General features: G+C 40.8%; 2 protein-coding genes across 4 annotated transcripts; both read left to right on the plus strand.

Moving 5' to 3' along the window:
* The first annotated feature begins 246 nt into the window (after positions 1-246).
* On the plus strand, positions 247-11,584 carry LOC139950715 (DIS3-like exonuclease 2). 3 transcript variants are annotated; one of them, XM_071949500.1, is made up of 19 exons: positions 247-440; positions 1,198-1,415; positions 1,677-2,111; positions 2,383-2,502; positions 2,882-2,983; positions 3,386-3,883; positions 4,235-4,401; positions 5,338-5,437; positions 5,619-5,772; positions 6,287-6,399; positions 6,499-6,606; positions 6,759-6,935; positions 7,466-7,602; positions 7,957-8,233; positions 8,352-8,499; positions 8,683-8,813; positions 9,091-9,195; positions 9,416-9,583; positions 9,734-11,584. In XM_071949500.1, exons 2-19 carry the CDS (start codon positions 1,221-1,223, stop codon positions 9,755-9,757), a joined length of 3,159 nt encoding a protein of 1,052 aa, XP_071805601.1. In that variant the 5' UTR covers positions 247-440; positions 1,198-1,220; the 3' UTR covers positions 9,758-11,584. The 3 variants fall into 3 exon arrangements, with proteins under 3 accessions (XP_071805601.1, XP_071805603.1, XP_071805602.1); XM_071949502.1 differs by lacking the exon at positions 247-440 and adding an exon at positions 708-813; XM_071949501.1 differs by lacking the exon at positions 247-440 and adding an exon at positions 747-882.
* Positions 11,585-12,904: 1,320 nt separating this feature from the next.
* On the plus strand, positions 12,905-18,462 carry LOC139950427 (sulfoquinovosidase-like). Its single transcript, XM_071949103.1, has 7 exons — positions 12,905-13,168; positions 13,408-13,569; positions 13,927-14,115; positions 15,035-15,226; positions 15,399-15,770; positions 16,061-17,264; positions 17,906-18,462. The coding sequence occupies exons 2-7, from the start codon at positions 13,426-13,428 to the stop codon at positions 18,007-18,009; spliced, it is 2,205 nt and encodes a 734-aa protein (XP_071805204.1). The 5' UTR covers positions 12,905-13,168; positions 13,408-13,425; the 3' UTR covers positions 18,010-18,462.
* The last annotated feature ends 273 nt before the right edge of the window (positions 18,463-18,735 follow it).

Raw genomic sequence — 18,735 nt, forward strand, 5'->3', positions numbered from 1 at the left:
GAGTGGAAATCCAGGCCTGGGAATAGCTTAGTGTTGATAGGCTGTCCGAATTGGCAGTTGTGGCTATGGCTATGGCTTGATCGCCATGTAGTGTAGAAGCCCTTAGCAAGCCATTGGAATCCACGAGCCGCCATCCACGCTCTGGCTCTCGGAAAGCCTCGTCAACGAGATGATGAACTGGCAATAATTATCTGAGCACTTGAGGGCGCTGTGTATTAAGTTCGACCGCCCAACAAAACAACCTTGTGCAAATTTCGCCACAGCACGAAATTTCGCCACAGCACGAAATTTCGCCACAGCACGAAATTTCGCCACAGCACGAAATTTCTCACAGAGCATAAAATTTCTCATCGAAAAATCCTCAGAATGACGTAAGCTGTGGGTTAATAATTAGCAAGGAGAAGCAAAGAAGGACTAGCAAGAAGTGCGGACAGCTCTAGGTAAGGGTTTTATAAGGGTATAAAGAATCGAGAGATACATGTAATTATTATTATTGACTGATTAAAGACTTGATGCACTTACTTACAACTTAGTTCGAGAAAAAAAAAAATCATTTAAGGAAGGAGGTAGAACACATGATGGAACTCAAATCAAACCATGGAGGAAGGGAATCAAACCTATCGTATCAGAGTACCTATTAATTATTATTACGTCTACGTGCACTTGTTCACGGAGATCGTGTTAATCATTCACTCACTGCATTAGTTAGTCACATTTTTCTCAACACGCGATCAATGTGAATGAAACATGAACACACCACCCACTGCATCAGGACAGTTCTGCAGTGACAGTGTTCCTTCCTCCATGGTGCAAGTGGGTCTTAATTCTTATCGTTTACGAAGTTACCAGAACCAGAAACAGGGGCAAAGTCTTATATAACAGGTTTTCTTTGTTGATTTGTTTAGGAACTTTAGTTTATATTTATTTTGTTTTATTGCTAAAATGGTACTACTTTACTTAACACTAACTTTATAGCACCCTCCGCAGCCACTGAGGTCAATGTAGCCCCACCTGTGTGGCCAGTGCACGATTCGAGTTGGCCACACAGGTGGGGCTACGCGCGCGGCTACGCTAAGGTCAATGAAGACCTTTGATTGGGTAGATGTGCATGCGTGCACTTATCATTGTTCGAACTCTCAGCCATGGCTGCCAACGCAAGGGTCAGACTGAAGAATGTCATCCATTTTTGCCAAATAGAAACAACGTTTCTACAAGTTGCGATGGAGACGACAGCCAAGACAACTCAAGATGATAAGGTCAGTCTTGAGATGCCAAAAGAGAAGACGACAAAAGAAGATGGGCATAAGAAGCAATCAAGTTCAGAGCTTGGACAACAAGCAACGGCAACAGATAAAAAACTAAACAAAAACAACGCAGAAGAAACAGATTCAAGGAATTCTGCGACCAGGAGAAATGTAAGTCCCACAGATGAAAATCTTTAAGGATCAAACTCTGTTAGTTTGTGACCCAACATTAAATTGAAATCTTTAAAATTGTAATTTAAAACTAGCGTGGAGTGGCAAAAGCTCATTGGGAGCATGGAACCAAGTAAGCTGAGTTGTCAATATTTGTAAAGTCATCCTGTCCTAAAAATATTAACTTGGTAGAGTAGAGGGTTTCATATTTTCATTAAATTAGTTGAATGTGTTTTCCTTTTCTTTTCTTTTTACAATCAGAGAAACAAAAAGTCAAAACACAAGAAGGCCACTGACTCCTTGGCTGACCAGCCTGACGTATCAACCAAAGACCGAAACCCCCACCCTGAGACAAATCAAGATGCTGGGAACAAAGCCAGACCAATGTCCTCCAGAGGCAAGAGAAAGAATGCGATGCAGTTTGACTCACAGAAACCTAGTGGTGCAGATGCTACAAAGAGCCAGGGTGCAACACCTAAGAAAGACTTTGGAGGATCTTCACGGGACAAGATGAAAGGTTCTCAGACACCCAACAAGCATCATCCTAGTGTAAACGGTGGTGACATGACACCCACTAAGGGGGCGCACCAATGTCAAAGTACACCAAGGTCAGCAAGTAGGGGTCAAGGTCAAGGAACTCCAACATCAAAGAGCAGGAACTATGGTGGTACTCCAAACAGGAATAAAAACTTCAAGGTAATCATCTTTTATATTTTGGTCGCGGTTCTTTTTCCTTTCAATGAAAATGATAAAACAAGTTTACTGCTGCCTGCGTTGAATTTAATGAGAGAACAAGTTACTGTGGTTTGCTATTAGCTGTGTACTAACTACTGCCAATCAGCACAACACAGTAACCAGATCACTTAAGAGATTAACTAAGGCGATAAAGTATCTCTCAAAACATAAGAGCGCTTTTAGTTTACTCTCTGCTGGCTGTAAATTGTGTCTTGTTTCTTCTCTTGAATAGCCTTTTGAAGATTATCTCTCGTTGGAAGAAGTCTCAGATGGATTAAAGAGAAAACGTCTGTTTCAAGGAGCTATACGGATCAACCCAAGGAACTTTGAAGAATCTTACTTAGCTGCAGAGGTAGGTATGATGGCGCAAAGTGATCATCTGTATTTCTACGTTGTTAACAAAACTACATTTTATTTAAAACAAAAAAAGGGGGAAAAAATGTTCTTCGACTGTTATCCGAGCACCTAATTATTTATATGTCCAACAGCACAATAATTTGCATCAAGAACAAGATGAAAAGGAAATAAAAAGGAAATTTTAGTGTTAGAGGCAAGGTCTTTTTCATTTTGCAGGGAGCCCTTTCATTGGAAATTTTAAAGTCTTTGGTAAACTTGGAAGGGGCGCTAAGGCCAAGACCAGGGGCAGCAGAGGCAAGAGACTGCCTGTAATTTCCTGCCTGAGAAAGCCTTTTTCAAGTTTATCAAACGTCTCTGTTATTGCTTTTTTTCAGGATGGTGGAGCTGATATTTTTCTGAATGGACTTGCGGCCCGTAATCGCGCTTTGGAGGGGGACATCGTCGTTGTTGAATTTCTCCATAAGTCTAAATGGAAGGTAAGGTATTGATGCGTTTCAATCAAATAAAGTGAGTGGTTTTCACTGTGATATTTTGTTTCTATTTTGTTGTAATTTTTAATGTACAAAATTTGAATAGTTTTTGGAAGACAGTGTAAGTTTGTAGGAATTGGGCTGGATTGATTTCCCAACAAGCCCAACGAGGATTAGAACGTCAAACTGCAAATTTTCCAAACTGATAAACTGAAAACCGCCAAACCGCCCAACCATCTGAACCAATGACCAAATGTCCCAATTTAAATTATCTTCAACATTAAACTCTTCTTAAAATTTACCAGGTAGCTTAACCTCTCCATACTGATATAGAGATCTTAACATGTTAAAATTTTGAAAGAGGGTAAAAAACAACACAGGTTTTGAAAACTCTCTTTTTTTCCTCAGCTCATGGAAGACGATTATCAGCGATACAAGCAAAAGAGTCAGAAGGAATCAAAATCCAAATCGTCTTCAAAGCCAAAGACTGAAGAAGCCGTTCTCGCCAAGCAACTCAAAGATCTGAAAATAGATAGTCTCCAAGACAAGAGTGCAATGAACCCCACTGGGGAAGCAGCTGAAATCACTAAAGATGAACTAGCTTTGGGAAAACATGACAAAGCTGACTGTTTGACGTTCGAAAAAAGCTCCGAATCGGAAAGACCTGAGACAGAGAGTCAAACCTCAAAAGGACTCGATACTAAGAGCCAAGATGAAGGAGGAAGTCTTAAGGAGGAGATTGATTCTATAGTGAAGAGGCTTTTTCCAGAGGAGGATAAGAAGGAACGAGGCATGGATGAGGAGATTCCTGAGAGGTTTTATCAAAGGCTTGCCAAGGTTGTTTACATCGTTGAGAGGAGGCACTCTAGAGCATGCAGCGGACAATTGAGACCACCACCTGTGAAGGTAAGTCAACTATATCTCCAAGATTTTGTTACTTTAACCTTGTACTATTTGTTCACTTAATATTATCTACATGATGATGTTTAGAATGATGGAAAAACTATGACAGTGAACAGTTAAATGTATGTCGCACAACACACAGTCAACCCTCTTACTGTCTGACCATTAATGTCATTCACTATGGTTTATAATGATAGATAACTTCATGAGGTAAGAGGTAATTCTTTTTTTTTTTTGAGAGAGAGAGAGAGAGAGAGAGAGATCCAAAAGTATTGTGTGGTGATAACATTATAGAAAGAATTACCCAGAGAGTCGATATCTTCAAACTCTTATAAGTTTCATCTGATCTTGCAGAATGCTCCAAACGCTCTGTTTTCACCGACTGATTACCGTGTGCCAAGGATCTACATCCCAGTGTCTGAATGCCCAGAGGGATTCTTAGAGCGTCCCGGTGATTTTGAATCAACTCTGTTTATTGCGAGGATAGATGAGTGGCCTAAGGACTCACCGTTTGCTCTAGGGTAAGCAACCAAATCGTCTCAGTTTTTTTCTTTCCTTTCCTTCTTGAGGAGCGGTATTCAGGCCTTGAACTTCGCTCTTGAAGTGGCACAGCAATTTCCCTCTGGTAAAGGGGCACTTCTATGAGGAAAATATATTATTTGTATAGTGTTGAGTTGAGGATTTAGACAAAGTTAAAGGAACACGTTGCCTTGGATCGGTCGAGTTGGTCTTTGAAAAGCGTTTGTAACCGTTTTTTATAAAATGCATGGGTAGAAAGATGTTGTAAAAGTAGAATACAATGATCCACACAAACATGCCTCGAAATTGCGTGGTTTTCCTTTTACCTTGTCGACTAACACGTCGGCCATTTATGGGGGTCAAAATTTTGACTCCCATAAATGGCCGACCATGTTAGTTCGCGCAGTAGAAGGAAAACCACGCAATTTCGAGGCAAACTTGTGTGGATCATTGTATTCTACTTTTAAAACATCTTTCCAACCATATGCATTTCATAAAAACGGTTAAAAACGCTTTTGTTTTGACCAACTCGTCCGATCCAAGGCAACGTGTTCCTTTAATAGCGCCCTCAAGCGACCTTGTTTACTACTTGTGTATAAGAGACCATGTTTGATGTTACATGTACTTGTTTTTTCTCTCTAATAAAAGTTACTCTTACTCTGATAAAAGTCACACTCTGACTCAGTTTGCTTGTCTACGCAACATGGTGGCAGCGGTGGCAGAGGCCACCAAAGCAAAAGCACAGGGCACCACGCAATCGCTGTGGGTGCCATGGGCTATTTAGAGGCTTGGGTATTCCGGTAGTTGTTATCCAAATAATGTAGGTTATACAGCCAAAGGAAAACTATGCACACAGCTAATCTTTCGGTAGTACTCTCCTCAGACATGAGTTAAGGCATCTTGTTTTTATTAACGCTTTATTTATTCCTTTTGTACAGCCACCTTCACCGGAGTCTTGGGGAGGCTGGAGAAATCGAGCCAGAAACAGAAGGGATGCTGATGGAGCATGGAGTAGACTACTCCGACTTCTCAGACGAGGTGAGGTCTCAAAACAATTCAGCCAGTCCATTTTCTCTGAGCAGTTTTTCTCCTAAACAGTTAAGGTTTATACAGATTTGCTCGAATGAATTCATTGATTTGAATTTTAAGTACATCAACTCCAAAGCTTCCAACAGACGTATTTCATTTCCTCATGTTTTGCTTTCATCCATTTTTTCAGGTCATAGCTTGTCTTCCTAAGAACCTTCCTTGGACTATTCCTCAAGATGAGATTGCAAAACGTAGATCCTTCCGAGATGAATGTGTCTTCACTATAGATCCAGCTACGGCCAGAGACCTTGATGATGCTCTGTCTTGTGTTGCACTAGGAAATGGTGAGATAAATAGTTCCAAACCTCACGCCAAGTGGTGTATGATCTCGCCGTGCATTTGTTCTTTCCCAGTTTGCCTTGCTCGCTCCTAACCCCTGGAAGTGGGACTTTGAAATATCCAATTAATCATAAAAAAAGATGATTGAACTCAAGTTGACTATTTGGATTGCATGGCCCAATTTCATAAAACTGTTTAAGAGGAAAAATTGCTTAGCGAATTTCTTTCGTGATCTGTATGGAATGCATTGATGGAATGTATGCTTGTAACCTGTTTCTGCTAAGCCTTTTTTGTTTGCTGGTTTTTAAGAAATTGGGTCCTGGCCAATCTTTGCCTTGGCAATGCAAGACAGCTTAACATGATGTTTTGCTTAATGCCTAAAAGTAAGACCTTGAAATCAGCTTTCACCTTCTCGATTATATTTTCTGAGATTTTTGTTGTTTTTGTCATTTAAAAACTTTATGATTTACCCATCGCAAACTAAAGTAACTTCCCTTGTTTTGACTGAATCAATTTTAGGGGAGTATGAAGTTGGAGTGCACATCGCCGATGTCAGCTTCTTCGTTGATGAGAACAATGCACTGGATGAGGTTGCCGGATTGAGGGCCACTAGTGTCTACTTGGTGCAGAAGGTGAGAAAGATAATTTCTTAACATCCTAAGAAACTTACAGGGTGCACCTTTTGTGTGGCCTCTGCTCTCAATAACTTTTTTGTTTTGACACTTTTTAAGGTGATTCCTATGTTACCACGGTTACTCTGTGAGCATCTTTGCAGCCTCAACCCCAACGAAGACAAGTTGACCTTTTCGTTTCTATGGCGACTCACGGAGAATGGAGAGGTAGGTCATGTTTCTAGTTATCATAAAAGTGCTGGATATCAGTGTTAAATACAAATCAGTAAAAAATTATTGATATAAATTAGTACCCCCACACTGATCTCAAACTGTGTTTATTTCAACTTCTCCTGAATGTATCTTACCTCTTGGACTAGATTCTTGATGAGTGGTGCGGTCGTTCAGTCATCCGCTCCTGTGTCAAGATGAGTTACGCTCACGCCCAAGGAATCATCACGGAGCCTGAGAGAGTCTGGAAACCAGAGGAGATGCCAACAATCACAAACGGATTCACCATCCCGGACATCGTGGAGAGAGTTCTTAACCTTAACAAGGTACCTCTTTCTCATTACATATAATTTATTGTTACTTTTTGGTTTTCCAATTTTACTTATTCACTAACTTACTTATTTAGCTGCTAAGGACAAGATGTCCCTTGGCCTTCTTAGATGACCTTCCCCAATTCAGTCTGGAATTCAAGTGGAATTAGGACACCTTCTTAGACTTGATCCTTTCAGCGCCATGGTGGGCATCCTCGTTGATGTGGTTTGATGGAATCATTGAAGTAGACCTGATCGGGTAGCCTGTAGATAATCTGGTTTATTTACTGTAAAATGGTGCCCACAGCTTGAGGGCCCAAGTTGCTAAGCACAACAAGAGTATGCTACCAGGATATAAGGTTACCAGCCAAAACACATTGCCTAATGTAGTGTCTGTCACTGGTGCCCTGCTTAAATTTGCTAAGCATTATCTTGAGCACTGAGCACGTAAACCGGAAATTAGAGGTTTTTCTTTTAGAATCATTTAAAGATTCACAGAAGTTGATTCACACCTGATGTTTAACATTTTCTGGTCTTGTTTCTAGATTGCCCAGAATATGAGGAAGAAACGTTCCGATGACGGAGCGTTACGCCTGGACCAGGTGAAACTACTGTTTACCTTGGATAAGGAGAGTGGTTTACCATCGGGTTACAATGTCTACCAACAGAAAGAGAGTAACAAGTAAGTCAACTTCTCCTTAAAGGGAGAGTTTACCTTTGGCTTTTTGAGCGGTTTGTTATAATCCTATATAATCGTACACTTACACAATAACTGGTGAAAATTTATTTTCAAAAGGTGATTTGTATTTGTGAGATGTCGCAGAAAATCTGGAGCGAAAAATAATCCCTAAATTTTCCATCAAGCCATCTTTATACCAGTTATGTGCATATCTGTGAACACTTATCTTTCATTCTTACCATCTTGTGCACTGCCTTTAGCCCATAGGTACCCCTTACCGACCCCAATTTTCTCACCAATTTTAATAATATGCACCCCTTTAACTTTTGGCTTCCCTTCTCTCACCGCAATTAACAGATTAGTTGAAGAGTTCATGTTGCTTGCCAACATGGCCGCCGCTCACCGAATCTACAACGCCAACAAGGATACTGCCCTCTTGCGGCGTCACCCTCCACCCAAGACCAAAATGATTGACGACCTGGTCCTGATGTGTTCGGAGATCGGACTCAAAGTCGACGGTAGCAGCTCCAAGTCGATTCAGGAATCGCTGAACCGTTACATTGGTCCTGTAGAAGATAAAGCATCGTGGGGCAAAGGTCAAATCCTGACTGTGTTTTATTCAAAACCGATGCAGGTAAGGTGCTTATCATACTCTAGAAGAAGAAAACAATTATTCACTATTTAATAACTACCTGAACTGAAGTTGTTTTTTTTTCTTTTTCATTATTAATGTGAATACAATTTATTTCCAGAGAGCCAAGTATTTCTGTACCGGGAGCATTGAAGTTGAGGACCACTTTCGTCACTACGCCCTCAATGTTCCGTTTTATACGCATTTCACATCACCCATCAGACGTTATGCTGACATCATCGTTCACAGACAACTTGCCGCATCCCTAGGTAAAACTTTGTTGTGTCTTCTCGTTTGTGGTAGTGTCCCAATTCTTTAAAGATTAAATCTCATAATTGTTTGGTAAGTTTCACCGTGGCCAGAACTGTGTTTGTGAAACTTCTAGAAACTCTCTTTAAAGATCTCTCTGTAAAGTTGCATCCTGAAAATTTCTCTGGTTTATTTTTCTCAAGGTGTTGGTCCTGCGTCTCAGAGGGATGAAGTTACAATTCAAGACCAAGCTGTGAGATGTAACGAGCGCAAAGATGCAGCCAAGAAAGTCTCAGATATGAGTGGGGAGATGTTCTTCGCTATATTTGTCCGGGTGAGACTCTTTAATTCACAAGTATTCATCAGTGCATTGTGTGAACATGTACAATATATACACTGTCAAATCTTGAGGTGATGTGCCACAATCGCAATTGGTCATCGACGGTATACCCCCATTTTTTCATGTTTGACTTGCATCGTCCCACCTCTGTACGTAGTCTATTTAGGCATTTCCATGATCCTCAGTCCAGTCTATGTCCAGAGGGTGGCTTATATATTGCTACTTGATTCAAGCTGTTTCTAACTCTCAAAATGATATACTTTTTGTATAGGAGTGTGGCCCCCTGAAGCAGGATGCTATGGTGATGCATGTACTGGATCGTGCCATTGATGTACTAGTGATGGAGCTTGGGGTGGTCAAACGAGTCTACTGTAATGTAAGCCTTTCAACCTTATTAGGGAGAATAAAAATTCATAACCAAAATGATTATTTGCTAAAAGTTAAATATGACACAAATTACAAAGACATCACCAGGAATTGAAAGGGATTATTTTATGGCTCTGTCCATTGCAGCTAGCGGTCGTAGCCAAAGCCAAGGTCTCTTGATACAAACACAGCCTATTGATCAGTTTTTCAAATCTTTTTTGTTTTCTCAGGCACTCCCCTTGAAGAGCTTCAAGTTTGAGAAGCAAGGCAAGCAGGGCCTGATGAAGATCGTCTGGGAACCAGATCACATGCATCCTGAAGAAGAAACACAGACCTTACAGCTGTTCTCATTGGTCAAGGTGGAGCTCAAGGCTGGAAAAGAACCACTCAAGTTTGATGTAAGTGAAGAAACAAAACTGTTACACCATCCGGGTGTTTTTTTTAATTATAACTTTATGTGGTTGGTTTTCTCTCAAAGTGATGTCTGTTAACAAATTATTGGTTATTAATTTGTGTTTTTGTCTTTTATTTTTATTTTTATCTGACAGGCAAACCTGATAAGACCAGAGTAGTCATCAGATATTGAATGGAAGGTGTAAGATGAAAGAGAAATGCACATGACAATATATCCAGGGATGAGGAATTTCAGACTTTTATCCGAGCTTAGACTTCACAAGTCAAACTTGGTGTAGTAAATCAGCTACTGTTTTTCCCACAATAAGGAAATCCTACTCTTTGATCTACTTCTTTATTGCTGCATGAGGACACTTTTCCTCAAAGCTCTGTGGAATCTATAACTCCAGGGGTTACCAAGAAGTGGAAATGCCATCATCTCAACATGTCTCCTAACATTTGGATTCTAGATTTAGACTTTTTCGTCAGCACTGACTCTCACCCATATGTGGGAACGATTGGTGCTGCAATATCTAAGCTAAAATGTACTGTACAAATTAAAATAATGCTTACAAAATTAGGTCACAGGATAATAGTGAATGGTACATTCCAAATTCCCCTAAGGTCAGAGGTTAGTGACTGTGACACTATGCCATGTAGCTTAAAGGTACTGTACACGCAACAGCTCTCCAATGTTTGTTACCAAGTCAGTTTTGAGTAATTACTAAATGTGTACCTTCCCTTTAAACACAAGAGTTTAAATGATAGGGAAGGGGCCATTTATTAAGGCAAACCGATTTTATTTTTTATCTGTTTTACTTTGAATTAATTCCCTCTCAGTTAAGGGTTAATATGAAAAACTAATGAATTTTAAAAACCTGTTAATTTTTAAAATATTTTTTAATTTCTCAAATTATTTGAGAGGTTTAATTGAATTTCTTTATTTTTAATTCGATTAGTATCTAAATTTTTAGACATAAGATTAATTCGTAAAGGCCTTGTCTTTATGGATGTATGCTTCGCCAGTAGATATTCTTCTAGCTGGTATTTTAAATAATAAAAAAAAATAATAATTTAAACTAAATTAACTGTAATCAATTAGAAGCCTTCAAAGGGTTTCTTAAAGAAAGACTGAACTTGATGGGGGTGGCGATGGGTGCACCTCAGAGTTTGCGGAACATATCTCTTAGTGTTAAAGGAGCACACAGTACTGCTAACCATCTCAGTGAAATTATAATAGACGCTAAATTTGCATCGGGGATAAAGAATATTAATTTTAGTTTTTACCCATACACCGATGTGTGTTAGCACTGTATACTCAGTACTTTCCCGAGTCCTGTTAAAAAATATCACAGGCATGTTACTCGGGTGGGATTCGAACCAACCAGACTACCGAGATTGCCCGGTAGCTAGAGGCAGTTCGAATCCTATGTTTTGGCAGCGGGTACCGAAATTTGTATCAGGGATAAAGAATATTAATTTTAGTTTTTACCCATACACCGATGTGTGCTAGCACTGTATACTCAGTACTTCAGAGTTCAGTACTTCTCAGTACTTCTCCGAATCCTGTGAAAAAAATTGTTTCATCTTCAAAAGGTCACGTTGAAAATAAGCAAAGGTCAACATTTTTATTTTACTCTTTGTCAAATTGAATTTGGTGCAATAATTTATTATTTCTTTATTGTCTAGAACGAAAATTTACTCTAAAGATAATAAATGCTTTGTCTGGATTTTTAATGTGACCTTAGATTTTTGAAAAAGTGGTCGTCGAAATGTGACGGTTTCATTTAGGAACAGTTTACTCTAAGCCAGTTATACCTTTTGTGTCACAATTGGGTCTATTTTGTAGGCTGGATAGCCAAACGATGTCAATGTGTTCCTATAACAAGTGAATTGTGGTTACAGATTTAAATTTAGGGTGATCTAAAATAAACTATTCAATTTGATAATTTGCATAATGCTAATGAGCAGCTTATGAATAATTATCAATGTGGGCACTCCCAGTATATCTTGACTCTGTGTGTCATTGTGTTTGAGGTTACTGACTTGTGGTGTGTGTGTGGCCAGGTGTATAGACTACATGGTTTACGAGTTGTAATTTCTTGAAGCGCTGGATAATCGGGTCCTGAATCTATGTGGCATGTTTCATAATCACTCAATAACTTTTGGGAACAGGGCACTATTCATTATGTCCCAGCAGCCCTGGATAGGGTTCTTAAATGCGTCAAGAGAAGTTTGAACTCAAGCTCACAGTTCCTATACGGTCGAATCCTCCGAATCCTCGAAGCAGAATTGACTCCAGATTGGACCTTGAAACCATATAGATCGCTCCCTGACTGACTGGTCCAGTACAATTGGTACCCCCCCCCCCCCCAACCCCCATTTGTTTTGTTATTTGTGCAATTACGTAAATAGAATGTTTTGCAAACAGAACATGGTTGGACTGGACAATGTGGAGGCCATGCCGACACAGGCGAGTCAAAAGAAAAACACGGGTTCTCACAATGCGAGAGGATGAAACGCAAGGCAACGTGTTCCTTTAAAAACTTGTTCTGTACTACTGTTGGGTTTTACTCTTCAGCACATTGCCGCGTATGGAAAATACAGTAGACAGGGAGGTTGTCGAGAGCTATATAACACAATCACCAGGAATAGGTGTAGAGCTGTGTATTTTGGCATTATGGTGATGTAAATTGCAACATGCTTTTAGAGAATCTGGCCCAAGTACCGACCCCTGAGGTACGCCGATATCTACCTGTAGGCTACTGGAGATTCATGATACAAGGTTAGGAGTCATCGCGTTACAAGATTTCTGCTCGGTTCATGCACAATTTCTGCGATTATAAAAGTAACTGATCCAGACTAGTGCCACGGATGAGCAATTGTCAAAGCCTTGGGCGATATATATTTTATACAAAGCGTCAAATACAGGGGGTCAACTTTGCCAGCAACGGGGTACCTATAGCTGTCGGTGTCACGGATAATGACAATAATATTGCACAAAATACGGAGAGTGGATATTTGTTGTGCTGCTGTGATGACATTGTAGACTGACTGGGGAGACACATCCTAATATAATAAAGAGGTAACATGGTTAGTGAGCCTTTTAAATCGTTGTATTACCATGTAGGCTACATGGACCGGCCAGTATTAAAGCTACAGGTCCTCTAGTTGTCCAAAATGTTAAAGGATTATGACATTATATATTGGTAATTACTCCCAAAAAATTAGCATTAAAACTTGGTAGTGAACAATGGATAGCTGTTGATAGCAACAAAACAAATCAAGTCCTTGAAGCCCAACACGATTTAACGCGGAATTAATACTCCGAGTCCAAAGGCCAGGCTACCCCAGTATCACATAATAGGATTAAGCATGATCAACGTTAGGCCATGGTGGGATATCTCTGGGTTTTTTGCATTATTTTGACATTGCAATACTCCATTGTATTATGTTATCACATTTGCATGGGGTGACCAGGCTTTGTCGAATATAGGCGCTTTAACCCCAGGAGTGACGGTGTGCTAACCAATACATTCGGGTCAGGAGCTGTGGGAGTCCCACACCAATATTCTGGTGCGATTTTTCAGGTAAGGTTGACATTTGTCTATCTTTGTTGCATGGATTACGGCAGCCCTAGGGCGTCAGTGCTACAAAGGAGTCCAACCTGGGCTTGGATTTAGTATTCCAATAATTGTTCAAGTGTTCACGTGTCATAGATCAGACCGAGCGACGAATGGAATAGGCCATTAGCAACTTTGTTGATAAAAATATGTACGAATTTTAATTGAACTGCACTCACATAATTATACCCCCTTTTTAACTATAGACTTACTCCGACTTTAAAATGGCTACAACAACAGCATACAGCCTTTGCAGGATGTTCATCTTAGTTACATTGCTTCTATCGTGTGTACTGCGGCAATCTCAGGCTAATTTCACATTCTCGTTGAATGGCCAGAATTTGAATGTGCACGTGGACGGAATACAGGTACACATTGTTTTACTGTTTTGAATATTGTACACTTTATTTATTGAACAAAATTACGTTTTCTGTAGTAAAACTGCATGCATGGTGTATGGTTTATCTAAATCAAGTTTATTAAATTAATTTAAACTCGCTCTTTATTTACTTACTTAATGAAAACAGTACATAGCCAAAGCAAAAGTAACCATTTTAAACAGAGCGCCCCCCCCCTTGTGGAATAACCTCAGTCAATAAAAATTACGAGTTGGCATTTGGTAGCTAATTGTGGGAAAGTTTTGTGTGGCTGATTCTGAGAAATAACCGCGATCTCAGACTTGAAATCAAGTCTAACCATCCCTACTGCATGATGATTCCCTACAGGTGATTGCCCATTCTCCCGGCACCCCCTTCCTGTTCGTTGGGAGTGGAGTGTCCTCCTACAAGGGCCATCTCGGTAATTTCGTCATCAAGGACTACGTGGAGGAACGAATTGCACTGAAGAATTTCACCGTAATTGATGATGCAGAAGTGATGATGCGAGTCCAGTTCCATAGAGATGGATTCATGAAGGTGTTTTTCGTTTTTTAGAGTAACTATGGTTAAAAAAGGGGGGAACTCAGCAAACTCCCATAAGGGGATACAGGCCTAAACGCCAAGCTAACAACAGCCAATCGCTCTCATACAAACTTTGGTTAACGTCTTGTGATTTTATGAATCAAGAAATTGGCAAAGTGCACGAAAAGAAACCAGACGCCATAAAGGGTGCGTTCGTTTATAGCTCCCCTGGGTCGACCCCAGTGTGTGGCGTTTTCTTTTTCCAGGACGAACGTGTGCAGATAATTACCCACGTTCGTCCTGGGAAAAAAAACCGTCACACACCGGGGTCGACCCAGGGAAGCTAAACGAACGCACCCAAAGTAATAAGGGGTTAAAAACCACGGTGTCACTGGTTTACAAAAAGAAACCCTTTACATTTCCTCGGGCTTTTGTTGTAGTCTGATTATCAGGGATGACCCATCAGAATTACATGCTGTTCATTTTAAAGGCAGTGGACACTATGGGTAATTAGTCAACATAATTATTAGCATAAACCTTCCTTGGTGACGAGTAATGGGGAGAGGTTGATGGCATAAAACATTGTGAGACACAGCTCCCTCTGAAGTGCCACAGTTTTCGAGAAAAAGGTAATTTTCCACGAATTTGATTTCGAGACCTCAGATTTAGAACTTGAGGCCTCGAAATCAACCATTTAAACACATACAACTTCGTGTGAAAAGGGTGTTGTTTTTTCTTTCATTATTATCTCGCAAGTTCGATGACCGATTGAGCTCAAATTTTCACAGGTTCATTATTTTATGCGTATGTTGAGATACACCAACAGTGAAGGCTAATTTTTGACAGTTACCAATAGTGTCCACTGCCTTTAACGTGTACCAAGCGAAGTACAAGGATTTTTCTTTACATTTTTTAAATCTTATCATGTATACAGACAACGGTTACTTTCACTAAAGAGAACAGCAGTCTCGGTGACGTCATAACTTTTGAGGACCTTCCCGGTGACGTCAATCACATCTGGGTACGACTCCTTGCTGATGAGAAGGAGCACGTTTACGGCGCCGGGGAGCAATTTTCTTACTTTGACCTCAGAGGTCACAACTTCCCGTTGTGGATTCAAGAGCAGGTATGAACTTCCGGTTTAAATTGCTTTGTGGAATTTCCTAAGTTGCATGCAAGAAAGTATTTTATTAATAACTTCTTTAAAAACTTGTTTGAACAAAACTAACTAGACTGTTGGGCGCTACTTATGCATGAATCAATAACTTGTCCAAAACTTGTTTTCCAAAACTCATTAGGGCGTTGGGCGTAACAAGTCAACTGAAGTAACATTCGAGGCGGATCGACGTGACGGTGGGGGCGGGGACTACCACACCACCTATTGGGCGGAACCAACTTTCACCTCCTCTAGGAAATACTGCTGCCATTTCGACACCACGAGTTATTCCGAGTTGGATTTCCGTTACCCGGAGTTTCACGAGGTCCAGATCTGGAGCAATAAGCCTGGCAAGATCTTCTTCGGGGCGAGCGAGACGTTCACCGGCCTCGTCGGGAAACTGACGGCGTTCCTTGGTCGGCAGCCTGCCTTACCGGAGTGGACTTATGATGGCGCCATTTTGGGTGTTCAAGGAGGCACGGCGGCCATGTTGGATTACCTTAAATATGCACAGGTATAAGGCTATATCCGAAATGGCGGCTACGGTTACAGCTACGGCTGGATCGCCGCTTCATTGTGCGTTGAAGTAGACGTCTTAAGCCCTTAGCAACAGTCGTAGCCGTAGCTGTAGCAATCACTTCGGATATACGGCCTATGAGAGCGTTGATTTTGACCTCAAATCACATTTTTTTTTAAATTAAAAAATAAAAAATCTGCCGTTTTGGTCAGTAAGAACACAGTGTCAGTATTTTTTTTAATCGTAACTACTGTTTAGAATTAAAAGTATTTTGTTTTTTATTCCAGGGAAATTCTACTTATGTGACTGGTTTGTGGATTCAAGATTGGGTCGGTCGAATCAAAACTTCGTTCGGATCAAGATTATTCTGGAACTGGGAATGGGACAAGAAACAATACCCTGACTTGGACATTGAGATTGTGAGATTGAAGAAAGAGGGGGTGAGAGTCTTCGCCTATATCAACCCGAACCTGAACCGCGAGGGGGGTCTGTTCAAGGAGGCAGATAAAAAGGATCTTTTGGTCAAGAATTCTACGGGAGATACTTACGTTGTAGATTACGGGGAGTTCTTTTGTGGAATTGTTGACTTGACCAACCCGACAGCTGTAGAGTGGTATAAGGGGGTTATCACACGAAACATGATTGATTTAGGGTTCGGTGGATGGATGGCGGACTTCGGGGAGTACCTCCCGACAGATGCCGTGTTTTACGGCGGGCAGGCCGGGGAGGCACTCCACAACGAGTGGCCCGTTCTGTGGGCTAAACTCAATCGTGAGGTAGTCGAGGAGGTGGGGATGGTTGGCGATATCTTGATCTGGATGAGGGCAGGTTTCAGCGGTTCTCAGAAACACACCATCGTCACTTGGGCGGGAGATCAGTTCGTAGATTTCAGTCTCGCAGACGGGTTGGCATCGGTCATACCAGCGGCTCTCTCGCTCGGTATGACCGGGTTCGGGCTGACGCATTTTGACGTGGGAGGTTTCACGTCGCTGTTCGGCATCGGTCGGACCGAAGAACTCCTGCTACGCTACGCCGAGTTTGCGGCCTTTACCCCCGTCATGAGGACGCACGAAGGAAACAGACCAGCGGAAAACTGGCAGTTTTATTCCAGCTCGGAGACAAGCGTTAAGTTTGCCCGTCAGAGCAAAATATTCAACATGCTGAAGGACTACACAATTTCTGTAGTCCAAGAAAACACCGACTACGGTATTCCTGCTCAACGCCCTCTATTTATGCATTATGCAAATGATGAGCGGTCTTTCTCAATTAAATATGAGTATTTATACGGCCGTGACCTTCTGGTTGCCCCTGTTTATGACAAAGGGGTGGATACGTGGTGGGTGTACCTCCCTCCTGACAACTGGGTGTTTCTCTGGGACGGCAAAGAGTACAGTGGTGGTGACGTCCAAGTATCAGCTCCAGTCGGACAGATTCCCGTTTTTTATAGGAAGGGTTCCCCCTGGACTCAAGTCTTCCAGGAAATTGCAAAAAGTAAGGGACAGTAAATTGATTTGTATGTCATTGTCTTTCTGCTTCTTCTTACACCCTTGTTTTGCTGAGAATTATGCAGAACAACATAACTATATCAATTCCTATCTTCAACTCCTGATGAGTATTGTCATCTTCATTTTATCCGGTGTCAGATGCAATTATGTCCGCCATGCAATACTGTCCGCTCTGGACACTTTTGCACTAGCAATCGTGTCCGGGGATATGCAAAAACCGTCTGGTGGACATGCACATGACTGTACACATTGTATGTGCGCGCGTAAAGCGAGCGTGCATGCACGAACCTAGGTATTATGCAGCTTGAATATTCACATATTTTATGATTGCAATAATACCCAACGGCCGAACAGTTCCCATGTCATCCTTGACACGCACTTAGCTTGTAAAAGAAATGGCGAAAGTTTTCCGTCGACCAATGGCGTTTAACTGCAAGGACGGTTTTGCACGGGCGGACACAACTCATATGCAAATGTGTCCGGGCGGACACAAATGCAACGTTCAGCAGCGTCCGGGCGGACATGAATGCATATGCAATTCAATGAGTGCATTTTGACGTCATCATTAGCATCATTGCTTCAAGTCATAATAACAATTTCGTCACCTTCCATAACTTTTGTCTGCAGTCAAAGACTTTGCATCAAGCAGTAGCAGGGCGCTCAGCTTTAAAGTTGTTGCACTGATATCAGTCGTCTTCGTGGGAGGATGGGTCACCTTCAGACGGCCATGATCAACCTTCTGTACCAGAGAGCACTTTGCCTTTTTTTTAATCACTCAATACCTCCTTGGTGTTGACCAAAGACAAGCTTCTAACTCTTGTTTTTGAGATTTTATTTTATAAACATTTTTTAACAATGAAGTGTTAACGTTGAATGAGCCTTCTAAAATAAAAAATGACAAATCTCATCCGGAAGTTGCATCCGGAAGTTCTCTTAATGAATAGCGGGAATTCTGGAATTTTAAAAGAATACAGACCTGAATGGATCCCCTTTTTATGTTAAAGATTTGATATATTTTTTTAAATGTTTTTAAGAATTGAATCCTTTAAAAATAAATTGAGGGGTATTTTATTTTGTTTATAAAGTAAAGCACACAGCTATGATGTGAGTTCGTTGTAACTCCTTCTTGGCTTCCCAGAATATTATTTTGTTATAATGAATAAATAATGGTATTAATATGTCGACTTGCTTGGCTGCTTTTGGTTACACAATGTATACCTGTTTTTTTTTTGTGCTGTTAGCCTTCTTTCGTTAAAGACTGCTATAGTAAAAAGGTCATTGTTTTGCAAAGTAAAGTCTTATTTCACAACGCACTGGAATGCATAACAAACAAACGAAGAGTCTGTACGTATAGGATTTGATACAGTTCTCCCTAAATTGATTTTATTTGTAACTTCTGCCTGGGTAAAGTGAGGGCGCTATACGTTTTTTTTTTAATATCCTGAACAAGTTATACT

The sequence above is a fragment of the Asterias amurensis genome, chromosome 18 (assembly GCF_032118995.1).
Source record: "Asterias amurensis chromosome 18, ASM3211899v1".
Lineage (NCBI taxonomy): Eukaryota > Metazoa > Echinodermata > Asteroidea > Forcipulatida > Asteriidae > Asterias > Asterias amurensis.